This window comes from Passer domesticus, chromosome 21 (genome assembly GCF_036417665.1).
Source record: "Passer domesticus isolate bPasDom1 chromosome 21, bPasDom1.hap1, whole genome shotgun sequence".
NCBI classification, from domain to species: domain Eukaryota; kingdom Metazoa; phylum Chordata; class Aves; order Passeriformes; family Passeridae; genus Passer; species Passer domesticus.
In genome coordinates, this window is record NC_087494.1 from 2644832 (window position 1) to 2670570 (window position 25739).

Here is a 25739-nt window from a genome sequence, read left to right on the forward strand (position 1 = left end):
CCAGGGGACCAGGGAGCCACAAAATACAACAGTTTGCCTTAAAATTCCCCACTGAAGCAGCAGATAAAGCACATGGATAGGTGGGCAGAGGGAAAAGGATGAGGGAACAGAAATAGGAACTTGAACTAAAGTAAACCCCTGGGTACAAGGCAAGACCTAAAATCTGTGTTGGGGTTTTGGAGCAGATGGGGCTGAGCCAGGAAACATCCACAGAAAGCCCCTTTTAATAACTCCCTTAATGACCCATCTGATACTCACAGCCCCACTCTGGGCATGAATAAATCTTCCACGGAGTTCACCTCAGGACACAGGAGCATTCCCATGGCTCTGAGAGCACGGAACTCTCCTGATGTGGGCAAGCTCTTTTTACCTAATTTACATTGAAAGCTTCCCTAAGGAGGAAACTATCTCCACATTCCCCAGTGGCAGCCCTGGATGTGCCCGTGGAGGGACCCAGGGACGGGGCACTCAGCCTCCACCAGAAAAACAAGAAACATTTTATTACACATTAACCAAGTTTGCTTGATCCTGAACCTGAGCCAGGGAGGGAGAGACAGGGAGGTCCCAGCCTTGGGATGTGAGTGTTCCATAGCCAAGGCTGTCAGGAAAGGCTGGAAGGCAAAGTGAGAGAGCTCCCTGACATCAGTCCTGGGACAGGACGTGAAATATCCCACAGCTAAACTGGGAAATCAAACTGAGGGACAGACACAGGACTCTGCAGGTCAGGGCTCACCCGCAGCACAAGAGTCTCCTCGAGCTCTCAGAGCTCTCCCTCCCAGCCTAGATAAACCCTGCTGGGTTGTTTGGGCTGCAGAGGCTCCTGCAGGGCTGATAAGCAGCTCCTGGCAGGGCTGGGAGGCAGCTGCTGCCAGGTCCAGGGAAGGGAAAGTTCCCACAGCAGCCCCAGGGAACCAGCCCCTCCTGGGGCTCACTTCCACGAGGGCTTTGTGCCCTGAGTAACCAGGTGTGGCAGAGGCACAGAGAGCTGACAACCCTTGGCCCCATTTTACAGCCACAGAAATGAGCTGGGGAGAGCCTTGAGTTAACTCCCAAGGACCTCAGAAATGAAGCCAAGGAGAAAAACCCAAACTTCCTGTGCCCATGGGGTGCCCCATATTTTGGATCCTGTTCCAGCCACCTTCCACATGGGTGGGAGGAGGAATTGCCACCACAGAGAGTTCCAGGGTCTTTGGAACACCTGGGCAGATACAGGAATAACCCTGTGAGGACACCAGGGGTGTTTGTACGGTCTCACCTTGCCCAGGTGCTGCTGGCTGGGAAAGGTGAGAGACTACAGAGGAATTTCTTTAAGAAACAATAATTTATCCATTAAATGCACCACCAAAGTGGTGCATTCCAGACTGTCCCAGCCCTTGGGAACCTGTCCCTTCCCTGTGCCCAGCCTCACCCAGAGCACTGGCTGCTGTTCAGAGGGAAGAGATTCCTAAAGACCTGTGGATTAGGAAGCACTTCCACAGCAGAGCCACGCTGCCAGCTAAAACAACACAGGAGCAAGGCAAACACGGACCAAGCTCACCCCCTCAGCTCCCAGACTTTTACTCACTTTTTCACGTTGGCCTCCCCGTTGGGGATGCGGCGCAGCTTCTTCTTCTTCAGGATCTTCACAGCTCTCCTGCAGAGGGTCTCAGAGTCCAGCATCTCCTTGACTTTGCCGTAGGAGCCCTCTCCCAGCAGGTCTCCCATGAGGTACTTGCCGATGAGCTTGGCCCGTTTGCGCCGGGGCTGGTAAATGACCTCGGTGGAGTCGATGCGGTGGATGAACGTGTCCATCCCCACCGACATCAGCTCGCTCTCTGCAAACATTCCCAGCTGCTGGGGCTCCTGCAGATCCATCCTGGATTAAGTTCCTTAACCTGTTTGTTTTTTGTTTTTTTTTTCCTTAAGCGCTCAGGGCTTTAATCCTGTTTGTTAGTTTCCAACACTCCCTTTTTACTCCTTCTCGGGAAAAAAATATCCAGAAGATTGTACAAACATGAATAATAATAATAAAAAAAAAACCAACCAAAAAAAAAAGAAGGAAAAAAAAAAAAAAAAGAGAAAACCAAACCTAAGAGCTGCTTCCAGGTCAGTTGGATGCCAAAAGATCCCGGCCTGGCTCCAGAAAGTCTTTGAAAAAGAACCTAAATCTGTGACGGGACACACTCAGTTTGGGACTCACGTTGCTTCTGACCCGGTGCTGCTACCGGGGGCTCTTCCCAGTCAACCGGCCTTGACTGGGCCCAGTTTGATCCTACAGAGTTAGGTCATCTCCGGGCCGTCAGGCCACCCCGTGGAACCAGAGCAGCTCCCAGTCCCTCTCGTGACTTTCCATGCCTCAGGAGCTCATGATTCCCAGCTGGGGTGGGAAGGTGTGCTCCCACCGCCCTCCCCGCAGCACGGGCCCGAGCGGGGCGTTCAGCCGTTGGGCAGCTGGAAGCAAGTTTCCTCGAAGGAGCTTTCCGAAACAATTCTTGCGTCTTCGCTTTCGCCTACAAAAGTTTGAGGCCTTCGGTGCCTACCGAGAGCTCCCGGGGGCATCCTTCATCCACCGGGATTGCGCCCGGCACATGATGTGTCACCACCTCTGCTCCGGGTGTCAGCGGTGCAGGACAACACAACCCAGCCCGGCCCCGGGGGGCTCAGGGAGACCCCGGGCCCCGCGCCCCAGCACCCGGTTCCTCCCGGGCTCCTTCTGCCGGTGTCCGGCTCCGCACGGAGCGGGGCTCGGGGATGCCCTCCTGGCCCGGACGGTCCCTCCCGCACCTCCCACAGGTGTCACCGGGGCACGGCGGGAGAGCAGAGGGGGGTGACAGGGGACGGGACACTTTCAGTGCGACAAAATCAGCGCCGGAGCCGGGACGGGACGGGACGGACTCCCGGGGGGGTTCGGTGACCTCCGGGCCCTCCCCGGCCCGGGCCGGCTCCTTCCCCGCAGGCAGCTCCGGCCGCTCCCACCGGCCCGAACGGTGAACTGGGGGAGGAGGGGGGGGGGGGGGGCGAGCGGCCGAGTCCCCCCTCCCCGCCGCCAGGCGGGGGAAGCCGGGCCGGGCCCCGGCGCCGCGCTCCGCCCCGCCGAGCCGCCGCCTCCCTCGTCCCCCCCACCCGCCAAGTTCAGGGGCCGCCCCTGGGCCGCTGCCCCCTGGCGCTGTCCCGGCCCCGGCCCCGCTCCTCGCCCCGGTCGCGCCGCCCCGTTACCGCCCGCCCCGCCGCGCGCGCGCCGCCGCCGCCGCCGCCATCTTGTCCCCGCCCGCCCCCGCCGTTCCGTCCGCCCCCCGTCCCCCCCCCCCCGCCCCGCTCCGCGCCTCGCGCCGCCCCGGCGCGCGCCCCCATTGGCCACGCCGCCGGCCCCGTCCCCGAGCGCCCGGGCGCTGATTGGCTGCGGCGGCATCACGTCGCGTTCCGGTTGGTTCGTTACCAGCGACCCTCCCACCCACTCCGGCCGGCGGCGGGGCTATGTGATTGGTTAAGTGAGCTGTCCGTCAGCACTATGGGCGGGGTTCGCGGTGAAGCTCAGATGTGATAGTTCCTACGAGACGTCCATCGCGGGCTGGCGGCGGCGGCGCGCTGCGATAGGCTGCGAGAGCTGTCAGTCAGCGCTCGGGGGCGGGGCGGCGGGAGGTGAAGGGCGGAGTGCAAAGGGCGGGCGGGAGCCATGGAGACGGGACCGGGCTCGGAGCCGGCCCTGGGCTCGGAGCGGGCCCTGCCCCGCCGGTGCCGCTCGGTTCCGGCTGCACCGCGTCCCGTCCAGCCAAGCAACTCTGAGGGCATCCCCACAATAAGGGCGCCCGGCTCCAGCCCCCGGCGCGGCCCGAGGGAACGGGCGCCTCTCGGCGCCGCCTCCCCTCACGGCCCCCTCACGGCAGCGCGCTCCTCCTGCGGGCAGCCTCATCCTCAGGGTTGGGCTGCACACGCTTTCCCCTCGCAGGGGTGTTCAAGGGTCTGTCCCGGTTTCACCGGATAGCGGAGCCCCCTGGCCAGCCCGGGGAGTTGCGGTATGACAGCTCCGGCCGGGAACACCGGGAACCGGTGCCGGTATGCGGGGTTTGTCCAGTGTCAGCTCGGGGAGCACGATGCGCCTGTGGCCGCCTCCAGCCCCGCTGTGCCCGAGGGTCAAACCCTTTGGGAGCCAGACTCAGCTGGGATTGCAGCATGGAGCACCAGCTCTGGGGGCTGAGCTGTTAATTTGAGGCAGGGCAGGACAAATCCTTAAGTTCTTCCTTTCCACGAGAGCTGCTGGCACTGCATGGATTCCAAAGCACAGGTGGGAGAGCCCTGAGCCCATTTTGGGGGTCTGAGCAGGGTCAGGGCCCCCTGGGTCCTTTGGGGTCCCCAAAGGGTCAGAGCACTGGGACGCTCCAGTTTGTTCAAGGAATTTGGTTTGTTCAAGGAATTTGAGCCTGTGAAGGTTCGGGAGGAGGTTCCAAGGGCTCTGAAGAGGGGGTGCAGAGAAGGGGGCTGCTCTGCCGAGCCCTCCAATCCTGCTAGCACTGCCTTTCCCTCCTCCTTCAATGGTCACGACAGTGCCCGGCCCCGGGTGATTTACTCCAGTCTTGGCACCGAGTCCAAAGTGCTGGAACCCATCCCCAGAAATTCTGGTAAGTGCCGTGCATCCCCTTCCCGAGGTGTTCCCAGCAGTGGGAGGGCAGGATGGGCTGCAGGAGCTCCTTGCACTCCACACTCTGCTCCCTGCCCGTCCCACTGCCTGTCCTGCTCCTTTCCCACCAGGGTGGCAGAACAATCCCCCCCGAAAGGCAAAATCCTGCTCGACTCTCCAGGAATGGGCCACTGGAGTGGGGCAAGCCAAGGACTCACATGGGGTGTCCCCAGGTACCCCCAAGCCCCCCAGCCCTGTCCCCACTGGGGCTGTGGGTACACCAGGCAAAGCCAGAGGCTCTGGGGTTTTCCCAAATATTTGGGAAATTTCATCCCCTCCAGTGGGGATGTCACAAGCTAGAGGAAATGGCTGGCACCTGCCAAGCTTGTGGCACTGAGGCACTGCAGGAGCTGTCCCCTCACCCTCCAGAGCCCCACAACCTGGCCAAGGGGGCACAGAAGGGTTTATTCAGGCACGGGATGGTTCTGTGGGACCCTGCGCCCTGCACGGCCCCAGTGCCAGCCCAGCAGTGCACAGGGCAGGGTCTGTCCCCTGGCTGTCTCTTCCCGCAGCTCTGGGGGCACAGGGCCAGCTGGCAGCGTGGCTCCACAGCCCTCACCCCACGGAAAGTCAGGGGATTTCCAGGCTCTGGGAAAAAACAGGAAGTGGCAGTGGGTGACAGCAGCCGGGCACACCCCAATGTGGAGCTGCTCTGCAGCTGAGCCCGTGGGATCAGGACAAAAACTCCCATTTTTGTCCCCATTTCCTGAGACTGGGTGTCTCACAGGGAGCAGCTGCCTGGAAGGGCTGTTCCTGAAGCCAGGCTGTTTTCAGGGACATTGCTCCTGTAAAGGGGCAAACAGACCAGGACACAAGTCAGCCGTGTCCCCACATCCCACCAGTGCAGGCACAGCACGGCCCCAGTGCTCCCAGCCCAGCATCACTTCTGCTTCATTGCCTGCCTTGGGTTTCCTGTGTGAATTGGGATCCGGGCTGGGGTGGGAGGAGGAAGAGATCCTGGTAAGGGAAAACCGGGTTTGGTAGCTCTGGGAGGAGGCCGATTCACTGCTGGATGGATCCCCGTGTGTTCTCCCTCTGTGCTTATTTATTTGTATTTGTGTAACACCAAATAAAGAGCTGGGGGGGATTCAAAAGAAGGATCCCTGTAAGAAGGTAAAATGTGACAGGACTGCCTTGATTAATTACTATATGCAAATGAATGAAGGGTGGGATCAACAGGAGCAGCAGGGGGAGAAGGGGACTGCCACAGACCTTCCTGCTCCCCCACTGCCTTTGGCACACACCCAGTGTTCCCAAGGGTGTTAACGTGGTTCCCATCTGCCAGAACTTCCCTTCTTGGGGATAAATCGGTTCCCTCTGGCTGCTGCTGTGCTGGTGCAAAAACACACATCCAGGGGGCTTTTGTGTGACCCCTCGGGATTTTGTTCCTACTGTGGGACTGCAAAGGTGGCATGAATCCAATGCAAGCAATGGGAAATTAAAAATATTATAAAACCCAGTGTGGGGAAAACGAGTGAGGAGCCCGAGATGGTCAGAGCAGGTCATTCTCCAGCCCTGTGATTCATTTAATTCCTACAGCAGGACTCGTGGCATGGGAGTGGGCAGAATCCTTGGCAGCTGCTCAGGGTTTGAGTGTTTCCAGCTCTCCTGTGTCCTCTGTGGGTTGAGCTGCTGCCTGGGTCCTGCAGGGAGGAAAATAAAGAATCTCCTTTTCTTTTGAGAGGAAAAGGACTGGACAGATTGCTTGGGCTGTGGAGTCTGATGGTGCTGAGGGTGTGTGCAGCCAAGGCCGCTCCAGGACTTTGGTTTGCCTTCCATTTCCATCCCATCCCAGGATGGAGGGATGGATGGATGGATGGATGGGTGTAGGGATGGATGGATGGATGGATGGGTGTAGGGATGGATGGATGGATGGATGATGGATGGACACAGGGATGGAGGGATGGAGGGATGATGGATGGGTGGATGGATGGATGATGATGGATGGGTGGGTGGGTGGATCAATGTGGGACAAAAGTCAAACACTCCGGATCAGCACCGATGCAAAGCCTCTGTGAACGGGCTGTGCCAGCACCCACAGGAGCCCCCGGGCCGGGTGTGGGCCAGGACCCGCCGCTCCGGGGGCAGCGCCCGCTCCCAAACGGGGGAAGGCAGCCCCGGAGGCTCCCTCTGCCTCGGGGTTCCTTCGGCCCTTCCCGGTCTCCGGAGCTGCGGGCCTCAATACCCGTTCATCACTCGGGGACCGAGTTCCGAGCCCTGCCTCTCCTGCTTCCCGCTCCCGGTTGCCCCGGGCCCGGTTCTGCCGTTCCCCGCTGCCCCCGGGTCCTGTTCCCCTGTTCCACGCTGTCCACTCCCGGTTCTCCCGTTCCCCGCTGCCCCCGGGCCCGGTTCTCCGTTCCCCGCTGCCCACTCCCGATTCTCCTGTTCCCCGCTGCCCACTCCCGGTTCTCCGTTCCCCGCTGCTCCCGGGCCCGGTTCTCCCATTCTCCTGCTGCCCCCGGGCCCGGTTCTCCGTTCCCCGCTGCCCACTCCCGGTTCTCCGTTCCCCGCTGCCCCCGGGCCCGGTTCTCCGGTTCCCCGCTGCCCACTCCCGATTCTCCCGTTCCCCGCTGCCCACTCCCGGTTCTCCGTTCTCCTGCTGCCCCCGGGCCCGGTTCTCCGTTCCCCGCTGCCCCCGGGCCCGGTTCTCCGGTTCCCCGCTGCCCACTCCCGATTCTCCCGTTCCCCGCTGCCCACTCCCGGTTCTCCGTTCTCCTGCTGCCCCCGGGCCCGGTTCTCCGGTTCCCCGCTGCCCACTCCCGGTTCTCCCGTTCCCCGCTGCCCACTCCCGGTTCTCCGTTCCCCGCTGCCCCCGGGCCCGGTTCTCCGTTCCCCGCTGCCCACTCCCGGTTCTCCCGTTCCCCGCTGCCCTCTCCCGGTCCTGTCCCGGTCGCCGCCTCCCCTTTCCCCGGAAGCTCTGTGGCCCTTCCAACATGGCGGACCCGGAAGCGGCGCCAGGCGGCGGCGGCCGGGCGGGAGCCTGAGCCCCGGAGTCCCCGGGACCCGCGGGACCCCGCGACCCCCGGACACAGGTAAGGGCCGCCCGCCCGCTCCCCCCGGGGCCCGCGGCTTCCTCCCGCCCGGCCCGATCTCTCCGTGGGCGGGGGCCGCGGGCCCGCTCGGGCCGGGCTGGGGGGCTCGGCGGGGACGTGGCCCCCGGCCGGGCCTGTCCCGGGAGCCGTCGGTCGGTGCCGCGGGGAGTGCGGGGGCTGCGGGGCTCGGGCGGGGCGCGGAGCCGCCGGCGGAGGCGGCAGCGCCGCGCTGTAGGCAGCCGTGTCCCCCACGCGTGTCCGTGTGGAGCGGGGCCGGGGCGGCTCGGCCGGGACCGCTCGGGGCTGTGCCGGTACCGGCAGCGCGTCTGCATCGGGCAGAGCCCGAGATGCTGTGGCCGCGGTCCCAGCAAAGCCCAGACCCCTGTCCGAGCCGGGTCCGGGTTGGGAATTGCCCCGGTAGAGCCGGGGTGGCCGCACCCGGCGAACTCTCGTGTTTCTGACTCCCCCTTCAGCTGCTTTCCCACGGAGCGCTGTGAAAACTGCACTGCGATCACGGAATCGTGGAATGGTTTGGGTTGGAAGGACCGCCAGGCTCATTCAGTGCCACCCCCTGCCATGGGCAGGGACACCTTCCACTGTCCCAGGCTGCTCCAAGCCCTGTCCAGCCTGGCCTTGGGTTCCAGGATGGAGCAGCCACAGCTGCTCTGGGCAACCTGTGCCAGAGCCTCAGCATCTTCACAGGGAAGGATTTCCTAATATCTGATTTCCTAATATCCGATCCTAATATCAGAAACTTCCTCTCTGTCAATGTGGAGCCGTGAATCCATCATGCACCGAGCTTCTGCTGTGGTGCAGCCCATACTGGCCCAATTCAGTCTCTGCAACATGGAACCAGTGCTGTCAGAGCATTAACTGGGCTGATACCAGAGGCTTCACCTTATTAAACACTAGTGCCAGGTCTAAAACTCCTCAGAGTAACCGTAAGTTCCAGTGTAAGGACTGTGGCTCCCCCTTAGCAGGCTGGATTTACAGTGAAAATGAGACAGGCTGGGCAGGGCAGGTCCTGCAGGTTCAGCACCGGCATCCCAAAGCTGGGATCCAAACCCCCAGAGGGTTTTCTGCTCCGTGCACTGGCCCTGGGGCGAGTCTGGAGGACAGGAGGGTGTTGGCTGTGCCTCTTTGGGGCTGTTCCTGCTGCACATCATCCTCGTGTCATCTGAACATTGAGCTCGTCCTGAGCCATGTGGGAATGGCTGAACCAAGAGCAGCGGGTGGTGGGAAGGTTGAAGTGGAAAATGGTGTGCCAATACTGTTGCTTTGGGGTTGGGAGTGCTGCGTGTCCCGTGCAGCACTGCCAGGTCTTGCAGAGCTCCATAAGCTGCCAGCTGGAGCTTTTGGAAGCCTGAGCTCTGCTATCTCTGCCAAAAGCTCTTTACTTCATGGGGGTCTGTTTTTTGGATGTTTACACCCTCATTTTCCTAAAAGAAGCTTGTACCTGTCTCGTTCAAATGTTGCTGGGAGGTCTCTGCACAGGAGCAAACCATGCTATGACTTGTCACCATAAGAGTCTTGGATCCTTCAGGAAAGGTTTATACTCTCCTGAGACATTTTCCTGTTTAAAACTTAAAACTCTCAAGTCTTTTTTTGGTTACACAGTCGAGGTCTGCACAAGTGTGGGTGTGATCAAAGTGAACGCACGCCTCTCACGGAGCAGGTGCACGTTGAGTCTGCCTTAAGGCTGCCCTAATCCATAGGGAAGTTGACTTTGATGTCCTGAAGTGGTTTTTCTAACGTTGGGACCTGCTCAGGTCCAGAGGGTTTCTCCCAACTGTCTCTCAGGAGAGAAACTGGGGGAAAAGCGTAAAGAATTTGGGACCTGCATTTTCTTGGCTTCTGACCTTGCTTGGCCAAGTTCTTTGTGGAAGGGAAGCAGCCCCAGTGCTCTGAGTGCCCTGCTCAGGCTCTGCCTCATGCTGGGGGTGCCCAAAGCCCTGGTTTTGGGGATGTTCCATGGACCCCGTGTCTGGGCCACTGCCTCTGCCTTGCAGGGATGTGTTTGTTCTTTGGGAATGTTGGTGCTGGGTGGATTTCCACAGGAACGTGCCGAGTTCCTTGGCAGAGCGTGGGTGGTGTCTTGGAGGTGTTTTTACCCTGTCCAGAAATAGTCCTGTTCTCCCAGGTGGAAAAGCAGGGATAGGTGGAATTTACCTGTGGGGGGCAGTTAATATTTTCTCCTAAAAGGGGCTTTTCCCTCCAAAAAGCTATATTTGATTGGTTTTCCCCTGTATGGTCTGAGTGTCAAAGAAAGAACAGCAAGTACTGCTTGAAGCATCAAGCTCTTCCCTGTAGAAACTCTGCTGTCCTTGGAGGGCAGGTTAGCTCTTTTGCCTGCACTGCCACAGCTCTTGCAAGAATCTCTGGAACGATCCAGATTTTTCTTCCCTTTCCTTACAGACTAATTGCCACAGTTAATTGGTTGTGTGGATTGTTCCACGCATTGACCTGCGGTGTCCAGGTGCTCTGGGATTTGCCCTGGAGCCTGGCAGTGCTGTGCCCAGCTCCAGGGCTGCAATGCTGTGTCCCACGAGCCTTTTCCATGCTCAAAGCATTCAGGAGATCAGGGTGGCTCAAAGTGCTGGCTCAGGATGCCCTGAAGCAATTCCATTTTCATCACCCACAATACGCGTTTTCCGCTCTGGTGTTCTCCTTTGTCGGGACTGAGTCCTATTCCCTTCTGCTTGTTTGGTCTAAACTTCCCAAAAATACGTCAAGGAGAAGCATGAAAGAGGAACTTGAAGGTGCCTGGGTGCTTGAGAAGTAAAACTGGCTGTTCAGAGTTCCGTAGGGTTGACTTCCCATTTCTTTGGGGCCGTTACATCCAGACCGTATCCCGCAGAATTCCCTCCAGCGGCAGCTCCCCTGGGTGCCCGTGCTGGGGGCTCATGAGCGGGTGGAGCAAGGTGGGGACACTTTGGGACTCCACCTCTGCTCTGTAGGGTGGGCAGAGTGAGGGGAACTGATCCCTGAGCAGGAGGAAGAACAGGATCACATTCCCAAGGTGTTTTTGTTGTTCCCAGCGCGTGGTAATTCATGATCGGCAGGTTTAGCTCCCTCTGCTCCAGGCATGTCTGTGGGTTTCTGGCTGTGTTCCTTTAATGGAGGCAATTTAAAATACACCAACAAAGGGTGGAACACAACAGGAGGAAGTGCTGGCTGCGTTTACTGGGCTGTTTTCACCTCTCCCGATTGAAGTTATCAGTGATCCAAGCCCTTACTCCCATCTCTGTCCATCTGGTTACAGCACAGCAGTTCTTTGTGTGTTCCCAATTGGAATTTTCCTGCTGGAGCGCTGGTCTGAGAAATGCCTAAAAAGCTCAAGCTGTTAAAAGCTGAAAATTGTGCTCTGTAACCTCTAGACATGATGAATTCCAGAGGAATTCCAGGCTGGAGCTGCTCCTTAGTCCCTCTGCTGACAGCAAACCTTTAAGCAAACTGTTTGGAATATTGAAACTGTTCTGGAGCTCAGCGATAGGATGAAATCACTCAGGGGCTTCGTCATCCTGTGCAGGGAGCTGCTTTCACTTTCAAACCTGGGCTGCACGGCCAGGAAGGAAAATGCCCAGTGGGATTTTTAGGGTCGTGCCCTCCCTCTGGATCTGGGGGATCGCTGCTCTTCCATAGTGCTGCTGCGAGGAGACGTGACTGAAGTGGCTGAAGTTGGGAACAGTCTCTGTGTGCTGCTGCGGGCTGGATTTTGCTCTCCCAGCCCTTTCCCAACACGAGTGCCAGGACCGGGAGCCTCGTCCCTGGGGATTTGCCATAACAGCGGAAGCTGCTGCTTGGTCGGAGTATGTTTGGTAAGAGAAGCGGTGGAAAATCACTTAAAAAGTTTGCTGTAGAGGTTCCCTCACGTGTGTGGGCCTCTGTGTAATCAGTGTTTACTCTCACAGCAGCAGGATGGGATGTGGAAGTGGAAGCACTTTGGATCTTGCTGATTTTTATGGTTTTCCGTGATGTGGCTGCCTGGAGGATGGCGGGACAGGCACAAACTGAGGGCTGTTCCCACTTCTCTGTTCTTGTGCTGGGTGTTGTCCTGCTGTCCTCAGGCTCATGCAAGTCTCTAACTGTGGATTTAATGAGTGTTTTATTTAGTTCTTTCTTGGAATTTGGGAGTGTAAACTGGACAGCAGTCCCTGGAGTGTGATCAGAGTGAGAGCTGGGTCAGCCTCCATGTTCATCACCAGGAACTCTTTTTGCAGAACTAAGATTTGGCAGGTGCAGGTTGGATTTTGGGGTGTCCAGTGAGTGCTGGTGCCGCTCTCCTGGGGTAAGGAGTTCCCTCAGCATCCTCCAGGATTGAAGCGTGGCTGGAATGGTGCCACCACTCTTGGTCTCTTGGTGCCTCTTTTCCCCCCTGTTTTCAGTGCTTGGGTGTATTTTGCACTACAGCCCCCCACAAAGCAAGGCCCAGAGCATTCCAGCTTTCTTGCTGAGCAGTTTTCTTCGTTTTGCCAGTGGGGTGTGATCTGTTGTGCAGTTTTCCCAGGGAGCTGGTGCTGCTTTAGAGGCAGCTTCTGCTCTGCAGGGCCCACCAGTGAGCTCTGGTGGTGTGAGACACGAGCTAATGCAGAGCAGGCACGGAGGGATACTGATATTGATTTTACCCTTCCTAAGTTCCTTTGGATATGTAAGTAAAGCTGTATATTTGCTATGGCTCTTACGGGAATCACTGCTGCTGATTTCCTCTCAAAAGCTGTTGCAAGTAGGGGAAAGAAAAAAAAACAGAAAAGCAGCAAAACCCCTGAAGTCTGGCATAAGGAAGAGTCACAGGGTTTTATAGACACAGAGCAGTTGGTGACCCTGAGATCAGCAAAGCTCAGCCCTGGCTTGGGTAAAGCTGAGCAGGAGTTGAAGGGAATCTTTGCAAAATAGAAAAGAGTGACCTTCTCCTACAAGAAAACCAAAACCCAAATAATCCCTTTGGGATCTCGGCGCAGCATTCCATAGGTGGGATGTGACTGCAGAACTCTGCTTTTCACACAGAACATCCTTGGCACTTGAGGGCTTTGCCTGTGACTCCAGTGTAGGATCAGTGTCCAGGCTCAGGGGTCCTGGCTGGTCCCTGCAGCCCCCACATGAGCCCTACCCAGAGGGCACTGCTGGCACAGCTGTGGCACCACGGGAAGGCACAAAGAGTCACTTTAATTTCACTTTCCATTGCAGATGCTGCAGTCATTTTGTCCACCGCAAGTTCACTTATTTTTAAAGCGCCTCGGAGTCAGAAATGGCTTTTTCAAAAATATTTCTTGTAGCAAATAGTGTCTCCTGAATGATCAGAGGTGGCTCTTTTAAATTACAGCTTTGTCTGTGCTCTGTAGGTGTTGTGGGTGGCTGGATTGCTCCATCCAGAGGTTTTGGCCACTTTGATTTCCTCAGCTTCTGGGGAGGGTCAGGGAAAAAGTGACAAAGTGACAAAGAAAGATTCAGTGGAAGTAAAGACACCGAGGATGCTTTTCTCTGCTCCTCAGGTTGTATAGGTTGCTTTCACCATCTCTTTTTTATTTTAATCCATTAAATCCAGTTGGAAATTGGTTTCCTGTGGGATTATGGAGAGTTTAGAAGAAAATTAATCAGTTTGGTGATTTTAACTGAGAAGCTGCCCTGGAGGCAGGGTGTTACTGTGGAGTTAATCCTGCCAGGACAATGCCCCTGCATTGGATCCCCTTTTGCTGGCAAAAGGTAAAGTGCCAGAAGCTGATAAATTTGTGGTCTTAATACTATTAATTTCAAATGAGTAACAAGGTATTTGGGTTTGACTGGTGTGGGAAAGGCACAGAAACATCTGCCTTGGAGCTGGGGAGACCCCAGTGTGCCACGGGGTGGGAGCTGAGGGTTCACTGCTGGCTCAGCAGTGCCCCACCTCCAGAGCATATTTTTGGAAAAACAGGTGATTTGGGGGAATTGATTGCCATGAGTTTGCACAGGAGTGCAGAGTCTTCTTGTGCATTAGATAAGGAAATTCCTCAGGCTGAGCCCAGCTGTGGGTGAGCTTAGGGACCCGCGGGCTCCTGGTGTGAAAGGCAGGAGAGGCGTGTTCCAGTTCCAACCTGGGTGGATTCCAGGTGTGGTGGTAATGGAGAGCTCTGTTTCCCATAAAACCCTCTCTTTTCAGAAGAGGCAGCAGCATTTCACAGGCTGATGGCTGTTTGCTCATCTCTAAGCTATGTTTAACCTTACAAGTAGGTTTTTTTTTCTCCCCACCTCTCCTTTCACAAAACCTAAACGTGCCTTTCTTTCCCAGCCCAGGACATGGTGCAGGGTGAAGAGCACAGTTAAAGACGCTGCCACCACCACTCACTCCACAGCCCGTGCCACCCTCCTGAGGACTCCATGAGGCAGGACACGGGCTGATGCTCCCACCCCACCATGGATGGGGGGAACAGCTTCCCACAGCACCAGCAGCCGGGCGATGCCGTCCGCGGCATCCCCGGCCTCCGCTCCCAGCTCGCCGTGCCAGATGTGGAGGTGAGGCCCTGCAGGTCCTGGGGAGGGGGAGGCTGTGCCCAGGAGGGGTCTGGGCAGAGCAGTCTGGCCTGGTGGATCCTGGGAGTCCTGGTCTGTGTTTACAGCAGCAATTTCCAGACTTCCCAGGCAGCTGCGCAGGGGGTTGAAGTGCAGGATTGAAGTGAGGAGGGAAAAGCAGAGCTGTGATTAAAACAAAGCCTCTCTGAAAGCTGCTGGTTGCCAGCTCCTTGAGGAAGGACTGAAGAGACTGAGAGAATCTGCCCAGGATTGCAGACCTTGTTCCTAGCCCAGCACATCTCTACCAGACGTGTGAATCTGTGCCCGGGTCCAGCTGTCCCTGTTTCCAGAGCAGCAGAGATAAATAAGTTGTATTTGTCCTGATATAGCTGCTAAAACCAGACCAGGTCCCTGATGCATTTGTCCAACAGGGCAAAAAGCAAACCCTGTCCCAAAATAGCTGATGTGTTCCTGGAGTTTTCTCTTTCTGTTTCAAACTCTGGAATGTGTCACATGCATGGACTCAGAGGTTCAAGCGAGGCCTGAGTTCCTCTTGCTTCAAGTACAAAATTTCATTGCTTTGACCACAAAAAGAACAGATTAAAGGCTGCTGGGGAGCTGAGGAAGGAGATACTGTGTTCTCTCCCTGATTTTATTGGTATGAGCTGAGCTAAGACCTTGCCATTAACTGGAGACTGTTCAGGGAAATGAGAAGACAAAAGGCACAAAAGGACATTTTTAGGTGTGACCTCTGCCGGCCAATTTCAGGTTATTGGGTTGGTGCTCACATCCCACAGAGTCTGAATCACAGAATCATGGAATCACTGAGGCTGGAAAGGACCTTCAAGGTCATCAAGTTCAATCTGTGACTGATTCCCTCCTTGTCACCACACCAAAGCATTGAGTGCCACGTCCAGTCCTTCCCTGGACACCTCCAGAGTTGGGGACTCCCCCACCTCCCTGGGCAGCCCCTGGCAATGCCTGACTACCCTTTCCACAAATAAATTCCTCCTGATGTCCAGCCTGAACATCTCGTGGTACAGCTTGATGCCATTTCCTCTTGATGCCATTTCCTCTTGTCCCTTCAGAGTGTCCTGTGAGAGGGCTGGGGAGGGGGACTGACCCTGGTGACCATCTGGGGACAGAGGTAGGGGAGTAGGTTCCAAAGCTGAAACTGGAGTCCTGCTGGAGCGACAAGGAGCCACCTCTGCCTGTGGGAAGCACAGAGGGAGGGAAGTATGGGCCTGCCCTCGTACCTGCAGCCCCAGGTGATGGTTCCAGGCCTCTGCTGCCCTAACTGTTGTGCCTTCTGCTTGCAGAATTCCATGCTGGCCGCCGACTCATGGAGTAGCTGCTACCCAGTCTCTTTCCCAACCTCATCTTTCCCAAGTGAAAACCAGTGAGTGCTGTTCTCCTTTGTCTAATCCCCTCTGCTCTTGCACACCCCGTGATTCAACTGTTTCTTTGCTGCTTTCCATGTTTACTTTATTTGACGATCTGATGGGGAAATAATTGCATCACTTTACTGATCTTGTGGCATTTCAGACACTGCTGCAGCTTGGGAACAGCAGCAGACAGCTTTTTGTTTTTAAAAATGAGAAAAAAAACTTTGTTTTCTGTTAAACCTGGAGGCTGCAGTAAGGGAGAAGCAGCTTTGGTTTAGCCTGGATTTGTAACACTAATGGAATTCTTAACAGATCCAACTGAGCAAACACTGGGCAGTCTCTAGCTTTGCACAGATGTGGAGGAAGATGTTACCTGTACCAGGTATTAGGTTTTGGGTGATGGTAAAATCCTTTGCCATGTCACTGGTGGTGACTGATACTAACAGCCATGTCATGTCTGTACTGAAAAATTTTGTTTTCCATTTTCCCTTTACAATGAACCTTCGTCCTGGATCACAAGGTGGGATATGACAAATGTTTGGAGAGCATAAAGTGGCCTTGTGCCATCACTGAGTGACTTGGGTGGGGACTCTGGTGGGGCTGGGGGTTTGGAGGCTGATCCATGGCTTCTTTGGTCTCTCTGAATCCAGGGAGTGGCACACAGGATGTGTTCCTTTATCTAGGTCAGAGGTGGGAGGAAGGAAAACTGAAAGAAGCAGAGTTTGACATCCTGAGCTAACAACTGTGTTCCAGGTGCCTGGCATTAAACTGGGGATTTAATGTAACCTCCCTCCTAAAGGGATTTTGGCATCTTCCTGGTGGGATCCCTCCCTGTGAGGGTGTGAGTTCCAGGCAGATAGGAGCATGAGGACCAGCCCCTCTGCCAGGGGATGAGGGGACTCCTGTCCCTGTGCTCCTGCTGCCCTGGTGGCCCTGGTCCCCTCTGCCACAGCAGGAGCTCCTGGCAGCACAGGGGGGATGCACAGGGCAGTTCCCCACCAGAGGGTACCAGAAGCTGCCCCACAGGTGCTGAGGGAGCTGGGCTGTGCCAGCTCCTCCCCACAGGAGAACAGGAGACTTCTCAGATCCATTCAGGCCCTTTGCTCTTGGCCAGCCTTGCTGATTGGAAGGGGCTGTGCTTTTTGAGCAGGATTCCTGTAAATTACATGTTGTGAATCCTCCGGAGAGCTATAACAGAATTTCTGTTTTGCTGCATTGAACCACAAGATTAGATTGTGTTTATCTATTGCATTGGGCTTTTTTTTTTGGTTGTTTTTTTTTTTTTTTTTCCTCTTGACCATTTGTTCTGGCTTTGCCCCTCACTCTCTTCCTGTTCGGTGCTGCTCGTACCAGCGCTGCCGGGAACATTGCAGCCTGATCCTGCAAGGACATGCCTGTGTCTCACACAAACCTGGACTTGCTGCCTTTGCTGGAGTCACTTCTGGAAATGAGGCCCCTTGTAGTAATGATTTGCTAGGGAATGATTTAGCCAAGGCTGCACCTTTAGCTTCTTGTCCTTCATACCCCAGGAGGTGTAAAAATCACCTTTCAGGTGAGATCTTCCATATCTGCATTTCACATTAAAAAAAAAAAAAGTCTGTGCATTTTGTATTTGAAAATGGCACTGACTCTGTTTTAGGTGGATTTAGGGTGAGGGGGTTACAGGTAGGAATCCTGGAAGGAATGGAAGCATTGAGAAGTGAGATTTTAAAGGCAGTTGTAATTGTAGCCCGTGCTGTAACATGAAAAAATGCAGCTGGCATTAGAGGTGGTGCGCGTTTTTCTTCAGAATCCTTACAGAGAAATCTCATTTGCAAGTGGCTGTGTTTGGACAGGGCTTATTCTCATAGCAACACCTTTATCCTGAAGCAGGTTTTTCCTGTTTCTTTTCAGGAGTTCATTTTCGTGCTGGGGAATTTCTTTAGAAGACCCCAAACGTGGCCTCTTGGGTTCAGATTCTCTTAACCTGACAAATGTCAACAGTGTATTAAACCTCTCTGAAAGAACCAGGGAGGTTCAGGGCTCTGAAGAGCAGCAGCTCAGCTCTTTTCTGAGGAAATTATCCCTGCAGAGCTCAGCTTCCCTTGGTGCTGGAGGCTCAGCACGTTCCTGGCTGGGGGGATCTGGGGTTGTGCTGTTGGATGAGGTGTCACACAGCTGCAGCAAAGCTTTGTCCCCAGTTTTCTTGCTGTTTTTAGCCCCTTTTCCATCTCTGCATGGAGCATTGCTTGCTGAAATAGTAAAGCAGGCTCTGAAAAACATAGTTTGGTGTCTGGAAGGAAAGTGCCAGGCTAGTGCCGAGGCAGCCTGCGGCCTCTCAGCTCTCCCTGATCTTCCACTGCCTTCAGATGAGAAGTTTGCACGTCTGAGTGGAGGACAGAGGATGGAGCCTGGCCAAAACACACATGGGAGGTCTCAGAGAAGTGGGAGTATGGGCCCAGAAGGGCTTTGGATGCATTGGGTCATGGATGAGCAGCTGGAATGCAGCGGAATTGCAACGCAGCATTCCTCTTTGGGCAGCTGGTGTGATTAAACCAGCATAAATTTCCTTTCTGGGATGGTTTTTGGTTGTCCAGTGAACCCCCTCAGCATCTGAGGGAAGCTGCTGACCCGCAGTAGCTTCCATGGAGCAGTTTACCAGGAACTAAGCCCCGGAGAGGCTGAGCAGTGGGGACAGGGCAGTGTTCACACCTTGGCTGTCACAGGCTCACTGACCTGATTCTTCCAGTTTAAAGCATTTTTGTCTCAGTTTATTTCAAGCAAACTTGTCAATGGCTCTGTGCCAGCCCTGCAAATGAGAGGAGACACCTTTGAGTCCTGAGTCAAGGGAAGGTAAAGCCCAGCTCCAAAGGTACTGAAGGGATTTTGGGGCTTTCCAAGGAGGATCTCCGAGCAGTGCCTGGAGCTGCTGTGGGCTCTCCCTGCCTCACATGGGCAGATTGGAAGACCAAGATTAAGGGTAACAAAATATTAAGCAGAGCTGGTCATTCCACAGCAGGCCAGGGAGATTGGAGCTCTCTTGCTCTCTTTCTGGTTACCTTGACTGACCCTTGTCCAGGCCACAAAGTGCCAGGGGAATAGGAGAGGGTGTTCCCTTTTCCAGTAAAAATAGTTTTCCTATTCCTTGGTTAGTTCCTTGATGCTGGCCAAGCTGTGTCCTCGTGTGAGAAATGGTGAGACCACAACAGCCTTGGCTTGAAAGCCTTTTAAACCAGCCTTTTCCTGTGTGGAAATAATGAATTCCCAGAATTTATGCCCAGATTTTAATTTCCTTGGATGGATTAGGAAGAGCCAACAATCAGGGCTGGACTGTGGGAGCTGGGATGTGCAGGTTGTGTTCACACAGGGTCTCAGGTGTCTCTGCAACAGGTAAAGCCTGGCAGTACAGAAAAGACAAAAAAAAAGGAAAGGAGGAAAGAGCTGTTCTTTTTTGAGGGTTTTGTCTTTAGTGATGGGAAACGAACAGGAAAAATGCATTTATCAGAGGAGATAACTGTGTTTGCACATAAATCCACATGTAAATGTTCACCGGGTGCGTTAACGAGCTGCTGGCCACACATGGCACCTTAATTGCTTAATAATCCTTTGGCAGCTTGGCATTCCCAGCTCCTGGGCAGGAGTTCTGTTCAAACTCTCTTTCTCCCTCTCTCAGCACCCTTTTCAAGTTTCTGGCCGTGAGTTCTTTGGGCATCAGGAGAAGATCCAGCTGCCCACAGGAGGAAACCATCCCGCCGGGGAGGCGCTGGCAATCGCCCAGGCAGGAGCACGGCCCCTTACGGGAAGGATTACCAAGCACATTCCTTGCTCCTGCAGGAGAGGGAAAGGGCTTGTGCAAACCAGGAGGTGGCGTGGAGCAGAGGCCAGGGGCTGCTCCTGGGCAGGAGGAAGGAAATTGGCTGCTCTTGTGCAGTTTTTGCCCTTGGCTGCCTGGAGGAAACGGATGCTGGGTGCAGGGAGCAGGAGGAAGCTGGCATGGCCCTGCCCTGGTGGAGCAGGCAGGATCTTTGCTTTGTTCCCTTGTTAGCTGAGCACAGATCTTGCTTTTGAACTCACACCAGTCACATCCCTAGTTCCTCTCTCTGGGTAGCAGTTCTGTCTGTGTTTCCCAGTCACCAACCCCTCCATTCTAACCTGCCTTTGGGGTCTGTGAGTGGTGAGCCCCCTGTCCAGGTGGGTTAACAGAGGTGTTTCCCTGTCAGAGCTGATTTATAGGGCTGTTTTGGGGGTTTTGTGGCCTAAACTGGCATTCAGGTGTGATGTTTCCCTGCAGCTCATGTCCTTACATGGTGTGACTGGCAGGTCCACCACACCCATCATGCTGGGACGTCCCAGGGCTTTGTCATCTTTGTCATCAGGGATGAAATATGGGGTGCAAACCATTGTTGTCTATTAAGTCCTTCCTGGTCTACCCAAATTGCCAAGAATTATATTCTTAATTCAGCATTCTTGCACTGCTGAGTTTGGGAAGTGGGATAAAACTGGTAGAGGTGTTAATTTTGTCATCTCTTATGGATAATAGCCAATAATGTCCCTCTCCTGTATGTGACATCCTGAAGTTTCATCTTCACTGCTGTCAGTGGCTGAAGTGACCTGAGAAGTGCTGGGGATTGACAGGGAGTAACTGCTTTTCCCATTTCCTTACAGGCAATATTTTAGCCCCCCTCAGGATTTTTATATGGATTCCATCAGCAGACCACATTTCTTGGATACAAACTATGCAGCTGTGGACCCCACTGACTTCTTATCAAAAAATGGGGATTTTCCTCAGGTAAGTGCAGAGTTCCTGATGTCTTTGGGGGAAAATGAGGCTTTGGAGTGCTGGGGATTGCTTTTCAGTGTTGCCTTACTTCTTACCATGAAGAGATGGGTGATAAATTTGTCCAGCCCCAGAGAGGAATTGTGTGCAGTTGGGATCAGTCCTGACACCAGGAATTTGAAAGGTGTCCATGGTTTGGTTGGAGCTTCTCTGTGGTAAAACAGCTTCTGTCTTTTAAAGGGGTGTTTGGCATAAACACTGGCAGTGCTGGGGGCTGCAGGAGGGTCCCAGAGTGTGAACTGAACACGCTTCAGACTCTCTGGTTATTTCCCTCCCAAAATCCTCTTGTGCTGCATGTTCTTTCTCACTGGTTACAAGTGGTGGATTCCTGAATCGTGACTATTTAGGGATTACATCAACTCAGTGCCTAGCATTCCAAGAGTGGAGCCAGGTCAGTTTTTGCAGAGCTGAAGTGTGGGAGGAATGAACAGTGACCCCGAGTCGCTCGGCGTCTCTGGGGACCCAGACCTCCCTCACCTTGGGGATCTCTCTGGGTGGGAAGGAGCTTTTTCCATGGAGGTTTTGGAACATTACACTGGCTTTTGGTAAGATTAGTCAGTAAAAACTGCATGTAGTTGATATGACAGAGCAGACTTTGGAATAAAGAAGGGACAGGCTATATCCTTTCTAGGAATTAATACAAACATTGATGTCTGCAGGTGTATGTGTTAATTTCCCCCTCGTTGTGTTTTTGGTTTCTTGGTATGACTAAAGAGTGGTTTTGTCCCTCCTTGGGGCTCTGATTTCTGCAGGTTTGGATGTGCAGATGCTGGGGGTTTGTGCTTTTTGGGGTGGCCACTGGTGTGGTCCCCCCATCCAGCTCCCCATGCTTCACATCAGGGCAACCACTGGGCAGCTGCTGGTCAGGGTTTTCTGGCTGGATTAAACCAGATAAATAATTGAATCACAGGAGCATTGATCTCTGTCTCCTGCAGAATTAATTGTGGGAGGAACAAGGCAGAAAGGTGATCTCATCAACTTGTGAGACCATTTATGGGGCTGTGATGGGAAGGGGAGAGGGGTCCCTGCCACAGGTCTCACCTCCAGGTCTGGTGGGGTTTGGCTGATGAGTTCAACGGGAAAAGAGCTTAATTATTTCTTTAACTTACGTATTTTCTAGTATCTCAGTGGTCAGTCAGCTTCCTTCCCTGCTGCATCACAGAAATTGATCTCAGCCAACTTGGAGGAGCAGATTTTTGGAGGTTCTCTGTGAAAGGAGATGCTTTGTGTTGGCTGGGTGAGGAAAGAGCAGGAAGCTCTGAGACAAAGCAAGCATGAATGACCTCAAATAATTCCCAGAGCAAGAAATAATTCTTGTGCTGCTCTTATCCTTTGGGAGGGGAAGCCATGGATGGGAGTGAGTTGATTTTAGGCAAGTGGGCTTTTGTTTGGACTCTTTCTTTCTGCAGTGAGACTGCACCTATTGCAGTGTGCCTGCAGGTGTTCTGCCCCCAGTATGGACACAGCAAAGTGTGTCTGAACCTAACAGAGCCAAACCAGTTCCTTCACTGGGGTATTGTACCACCAGGTAGTGCCATGTGCTCCCACGAGGAGCAGAGCAGCTTCAGGTGCTCTCCTGTCCTGTTCCATGGCTTGTCTGTGAGCCCATGCTCTGGTCCCTGGAGATTCCACAGGTAACAGGGAAGTGATGTGGCACCCTGTGTGTGCTGAAACTGAGGACCAGAGGATCAGGCTTTGTTAGAGCTCTGCTTTCCAAGCTTTCCCTGCTGGAGTTGGTACCTCCGAGGGCCGGGGTGTGTCTGGAGCTCCCTGGAGCCAAGGGACAGCTCTTGGTTATTTCACCTGTGGGGCTGTCTCTGGAAGAGGAATCTCATTTCCACTTATCCTCTAACAGCTCATTTTGCAGTATGGAGCCAGGCCAGTGTTCTTGAACACTCAGCTTTGGACTTGGAGCACCCTGCACGGTCTGTCCTGGTGCTCACTCAGAGCAGGATGCACTGAGCACTGACATGGAAGCCATGGATAAACCCCAGGGGTCTCTGAGCCGTCAGGCATTGCTCTTCCAGAGAAAAGCCACAGATCTGCTCACAGGAGCCAGAGTTGGAGCCTGGCTCTGGTGGGGCAGCAGGTCTCAAACTGGAGACAGTGGTATCAGTCTGGAGCCATCTGGGAGTTTCCTGAAGCTTTTCCAGTCCTTTCTTCAGCAATGTTTTCCACTTTACTGATTTCTCATTGTCCCAGACACCAAATTGTTAAATATTAACATTTGCCTTGGGAAGCTGAAACATGCCATGCAGGAGGGGTGGGAGCTGGCTGGTTCCATCTTTCCAGGTGGCTGTACAGGAAAGTACCTGACTCTTCCAAACTTTCCTGCTGCCATGGTGGGAGTGGCAAGGGCTGGTCCAGCCGTGCCAGACAGAGCAGTGGAGCCCAAGGGGCAACATGAGGAGTCTGCTGCAGGTGCTGGTAAGAGATTCCTGATCCAATCTGTGCTTCTTGAGCAGGCAAAATGGATCAGGTGCTTGTGTGAGGACTTGTGCTGCCTCCACACATGGATACAGGCTGTTGGCTTTGCTCCTGTAGCAGAATCCAGAATTTTGAGGAATAATGAAGAAGGATTTGAAAGGTCTAAAGAGCAAATGATGGAGGCATTTGTGTAGCAAACCCTTTCTGTTGGTGGCAGTGATTGTCCATGTGCTGTAGAGTTTGGAGAGCAGGAGTTCTGGTGCTTTTTGCTCTGTCATTTCCTCTCATCATCCTTCCATGTTTTGTTTTGGGAGTCCTGGTCCTGCAGAGTGCAAAGGCTTTGCTGACCTGGGGATCCTGAGGGTGGGAATTGCCACATTTTCTAATGGTTTGAGCCATTCACCTTGCTGAGCAGGGAAGGTGCTTTGCTGCATTGCCAGAACAGCCTGATGTGAACTTGAACTCGTTTCCTCCACAATAGGGTTCTGGCTTGCTCCTGGGTGATTCATCCTTGCTGATCTGTTGGCATTTTTTATATAAACAAGTGGCTTGAGTGGAGGTTCAGAAAATAGTTCTGGGAGGCCACGTTGGGTCTGACAGCATTTCTGGTCTTGGGAACTGTTGTCTGCAGCCAAAGTCTCATCCCAACCACACGGTGCCATCCTTATGGAAAAGTCTACGCACTGCCCACGTGTCCTTACAAATCACAGTCCTGAGAGAAGCAGGGTTTGGTTTCCATTGCTTCCCTCCCTTCCTGCTGGTTATTCCTGCAGTCCCAGGTGCTGCTGAGTTGGGATCTGGCGCTCGTGGGCAGTTCTGCAAAGGCACTGTGGCTGTGGTGGTGCTGTCCTGTGACACTGGTGGTGAGAGCTGTTAATTGCCATGATAAAACATTGAATCTGGGAGGGTTTAACTTCTCCTCTGGCCTGTGCTGTTCCTGTGAGCTGTGTCTATGCCCAGACCCTTACAGAGTCAAAGCATCCCTGCCATGTAATACCTGCTGCTCATGGCCACCACTGATTTTTCTTTACTTCACTGCCCTGGTCAGTTTAGAATTAATTGAAACACAGACTCTGCCTAATTCCCCTGAGCTTTCTGTTATCTCTGATGGCCTTTGCTGGCAGTCTGTGTTCCCTTTGCCTGATTTTGTGCTGTTTGTGGCTCCAGAACAGGACTTAGCTGAACATACAGAAACCTCCTCTGCTGACTGCATGTGCCCTGAGAAATAAACCTGGGAGGGGGAGCTGGGGACATGGTGGAGATAAACCTGGGAGGGGGAGCTGGGGACATGGTGGAAATAAACCTGGGAGGGGGAGCTGGGGACATGGTGGGTGAGCAGGGGACTCTGCAGATCCTCCTTCTCCCCCCAGTGAAGCAGCTCTGGCTGTAGGTGCTTTGGGAGGAACTCTGGTCCTCTTCTTAAAACATGGGTTGTGCTTGGGCTGGAGGGAGGAGGTCAGGCCAGGTGGATTTATCCTGTGGGCCAGGAGGAATTGCCTGCTCCCAGGCAGGGTCACCTTCAGTAATACTGTAAAGATGCAGTTCCAGCCTTGTTTGATCTGCTGTGCTGGATGGGGGCTCCTGACCACATGTGTTAATCATAAACCAGCCCTCTCCTCACCACCAGCCCCTTGCAATCTCCTGTTAATTTTCCTTGTTAAAGCAGGAGGAGAAATTAACCTGCTCTTTAAAAAAGTATTAATTTTTAGAAGTGCTGCAGAGCACAGAGCTGTGGTGATTTAGGAGAAATCAATGCAACAGTTATTAAATTATATGGAACACTTGGTTGTGGCTGAAACAAAGAGTTTCCTGGAATAAGAAACATCCTCCTGGAACTTCTGTTGCTGTCCTGGAGTTATGTCTGCAGGGAACACAGACATTAAAATCCATTTGCAGGCAGTTACCTGGCTCTTGGCCTTGGGAGAACAAGTGGCTTTGCGTGCTCGAGTCTTTGTTTCTGCACTGCAGGTTTGGGGTTTGGGCTGATGTAATAACACTTTATAACCCCTCTGGGTGAGGTACCTGACACATCCTGCAGGCCTGGCCTAAGGAAAGTGAAGGCTGTGGTTATAACAACTCACTGTGCACTGTCCCAAGGCTTGGGCTGCTCCAGTTGAGGCACCCTGAGCTGGTTCCCTGGAGGAGGGGAGGTATAATTTGGGTTTTGAGGTATACTTTGTTGTCAGTGGATTGCAGGAGCACAGATGTCTGTGGCCCTGGGGAAAAAAGTAAAAGAGCTTGGAGGGTTCAGATATCCCCCCCTCATTCTAGTCTTGAGGGTTTTCATCTCTGTTGCTGCCTCCAAGCAGTGATGTCCACTCCTGGCAGGAGGGATGGAGATCTGCCTTCTGAGGGTCTTGGCAGGCACCATTCCCTGCCTCCTCCTCCCTTGCCAAAGCCAACAAAAGCGGGAAAAGCCGGTCTGAAATGCTCAGTGCTCTTAAAAGTGCTGGTAATAGAATCCAATAGCAGACCACGGGGACAGGGTTGAAAATAGATGCTTTAATTCAAAGCAGAGTTGGTCTGAGCCAGGGGGTGCAGAAAGTTCCCCAGCACAGCGACTCCCTGGGCTTGGCTGGAAGGGGATAAGTCAGATGTGAGAGCTGGAATAATCCTGCTTTCCTTGTCCCTGCCTGTCAGCACACGTGCTCTTGGGTGAATTGTGGGGAGCAGGATTGCCTCTCCCCTCGGACAGGTTGGGAACATTCCAGATGGTGTTTCCACAGTGGTTTATCTTCCCCTTGGTGATTACACTGCTGTGGTCTTGCAAAATCAATGCAGCAGCCCTGGGTGTCTGCGCTGTGTTCCCACTTCCTCTGGCAGCACGGGTCTCTCCTGTCTGCATTTTGCCCCACTGACAGCAAAGGAAGAGGAAATAATCCACCTGCTCTTCCAAAGGTTGCACAGATTGTGAGTCCTTGATTGGCTCAGGCAGGACATAG

The 25739-nt window shown here is 54.2% G+C and overlaps 2 protein-coding genes and 1 long non-coding RNA gene across 4 annotated transcripts in view; 1 reads left to right on the forward strand and 2 right to left on the reverse strand.

Moving 5' to 3' along the window:
• STK11 (serine/threonine kinase 11) overlaps positions 1–3197 on the reverse strand; it is a 32922-nt gene extending 29725 nt beyond the window's left edge. The window contains exon 1 of the mRNA XM_064396144.1: positions 1565–3197. Coding sequence (XP_064252214.1) covers positions 1565–1854 — 290 coding nt within the window. The 5' untranslated portion in view covers positions 1855–3197. The remainder of the gene's footprint in view (positions 1–1564) is intronic.
• A 2479-nt stretch (positions 3198–5676) lies between these two features.
• On the reverse strand, positions 5677–7013 carry LOC135284588 (uncharacterized). The gene is made up of 2 exons (XR_010349870.1): positions 5867–7013; positions 5677–5757 (listed from the first exon to the last, which is right to left on the reverse strand). It is a non-coding gene; the product is annotated as an uncharacterized LOC135284588 (long non-coding RNA).
• A 529-nt stretch (positions 7014–7542) lies between these two features.
• The window catches only part of SBNO2 (strawberry notch homolog 2), a 48852-nt gene continuing 30655 nt past the window's right edge, over positions 7543–25739 (forward strand). The window contains exons 1-4 of one of the 2 annotated variants that reach the window (XM_064396111.1): positions 7543–7686; positions 13949–14172; positions 15489–15568; positions 20199–20322. In XM_064396111.1, the coding sequence (XP_064252181.1) occupies positions 14074–14172; positions 15489–15568; positions 20199–20322 (303 nt within the window). In that variant the 5' untranslated portion in view covers positions 7543–7686; positions 13949–14073. Of the gene's footprint in view, positions 7687–11232; positions 11505–13948; positions 14173–15488; positions 15569–20198; positions 20323–25739 lie in introns of those variants that run through there. The other variant, XM_064396112.1, reaches the window with a different exon arrangement.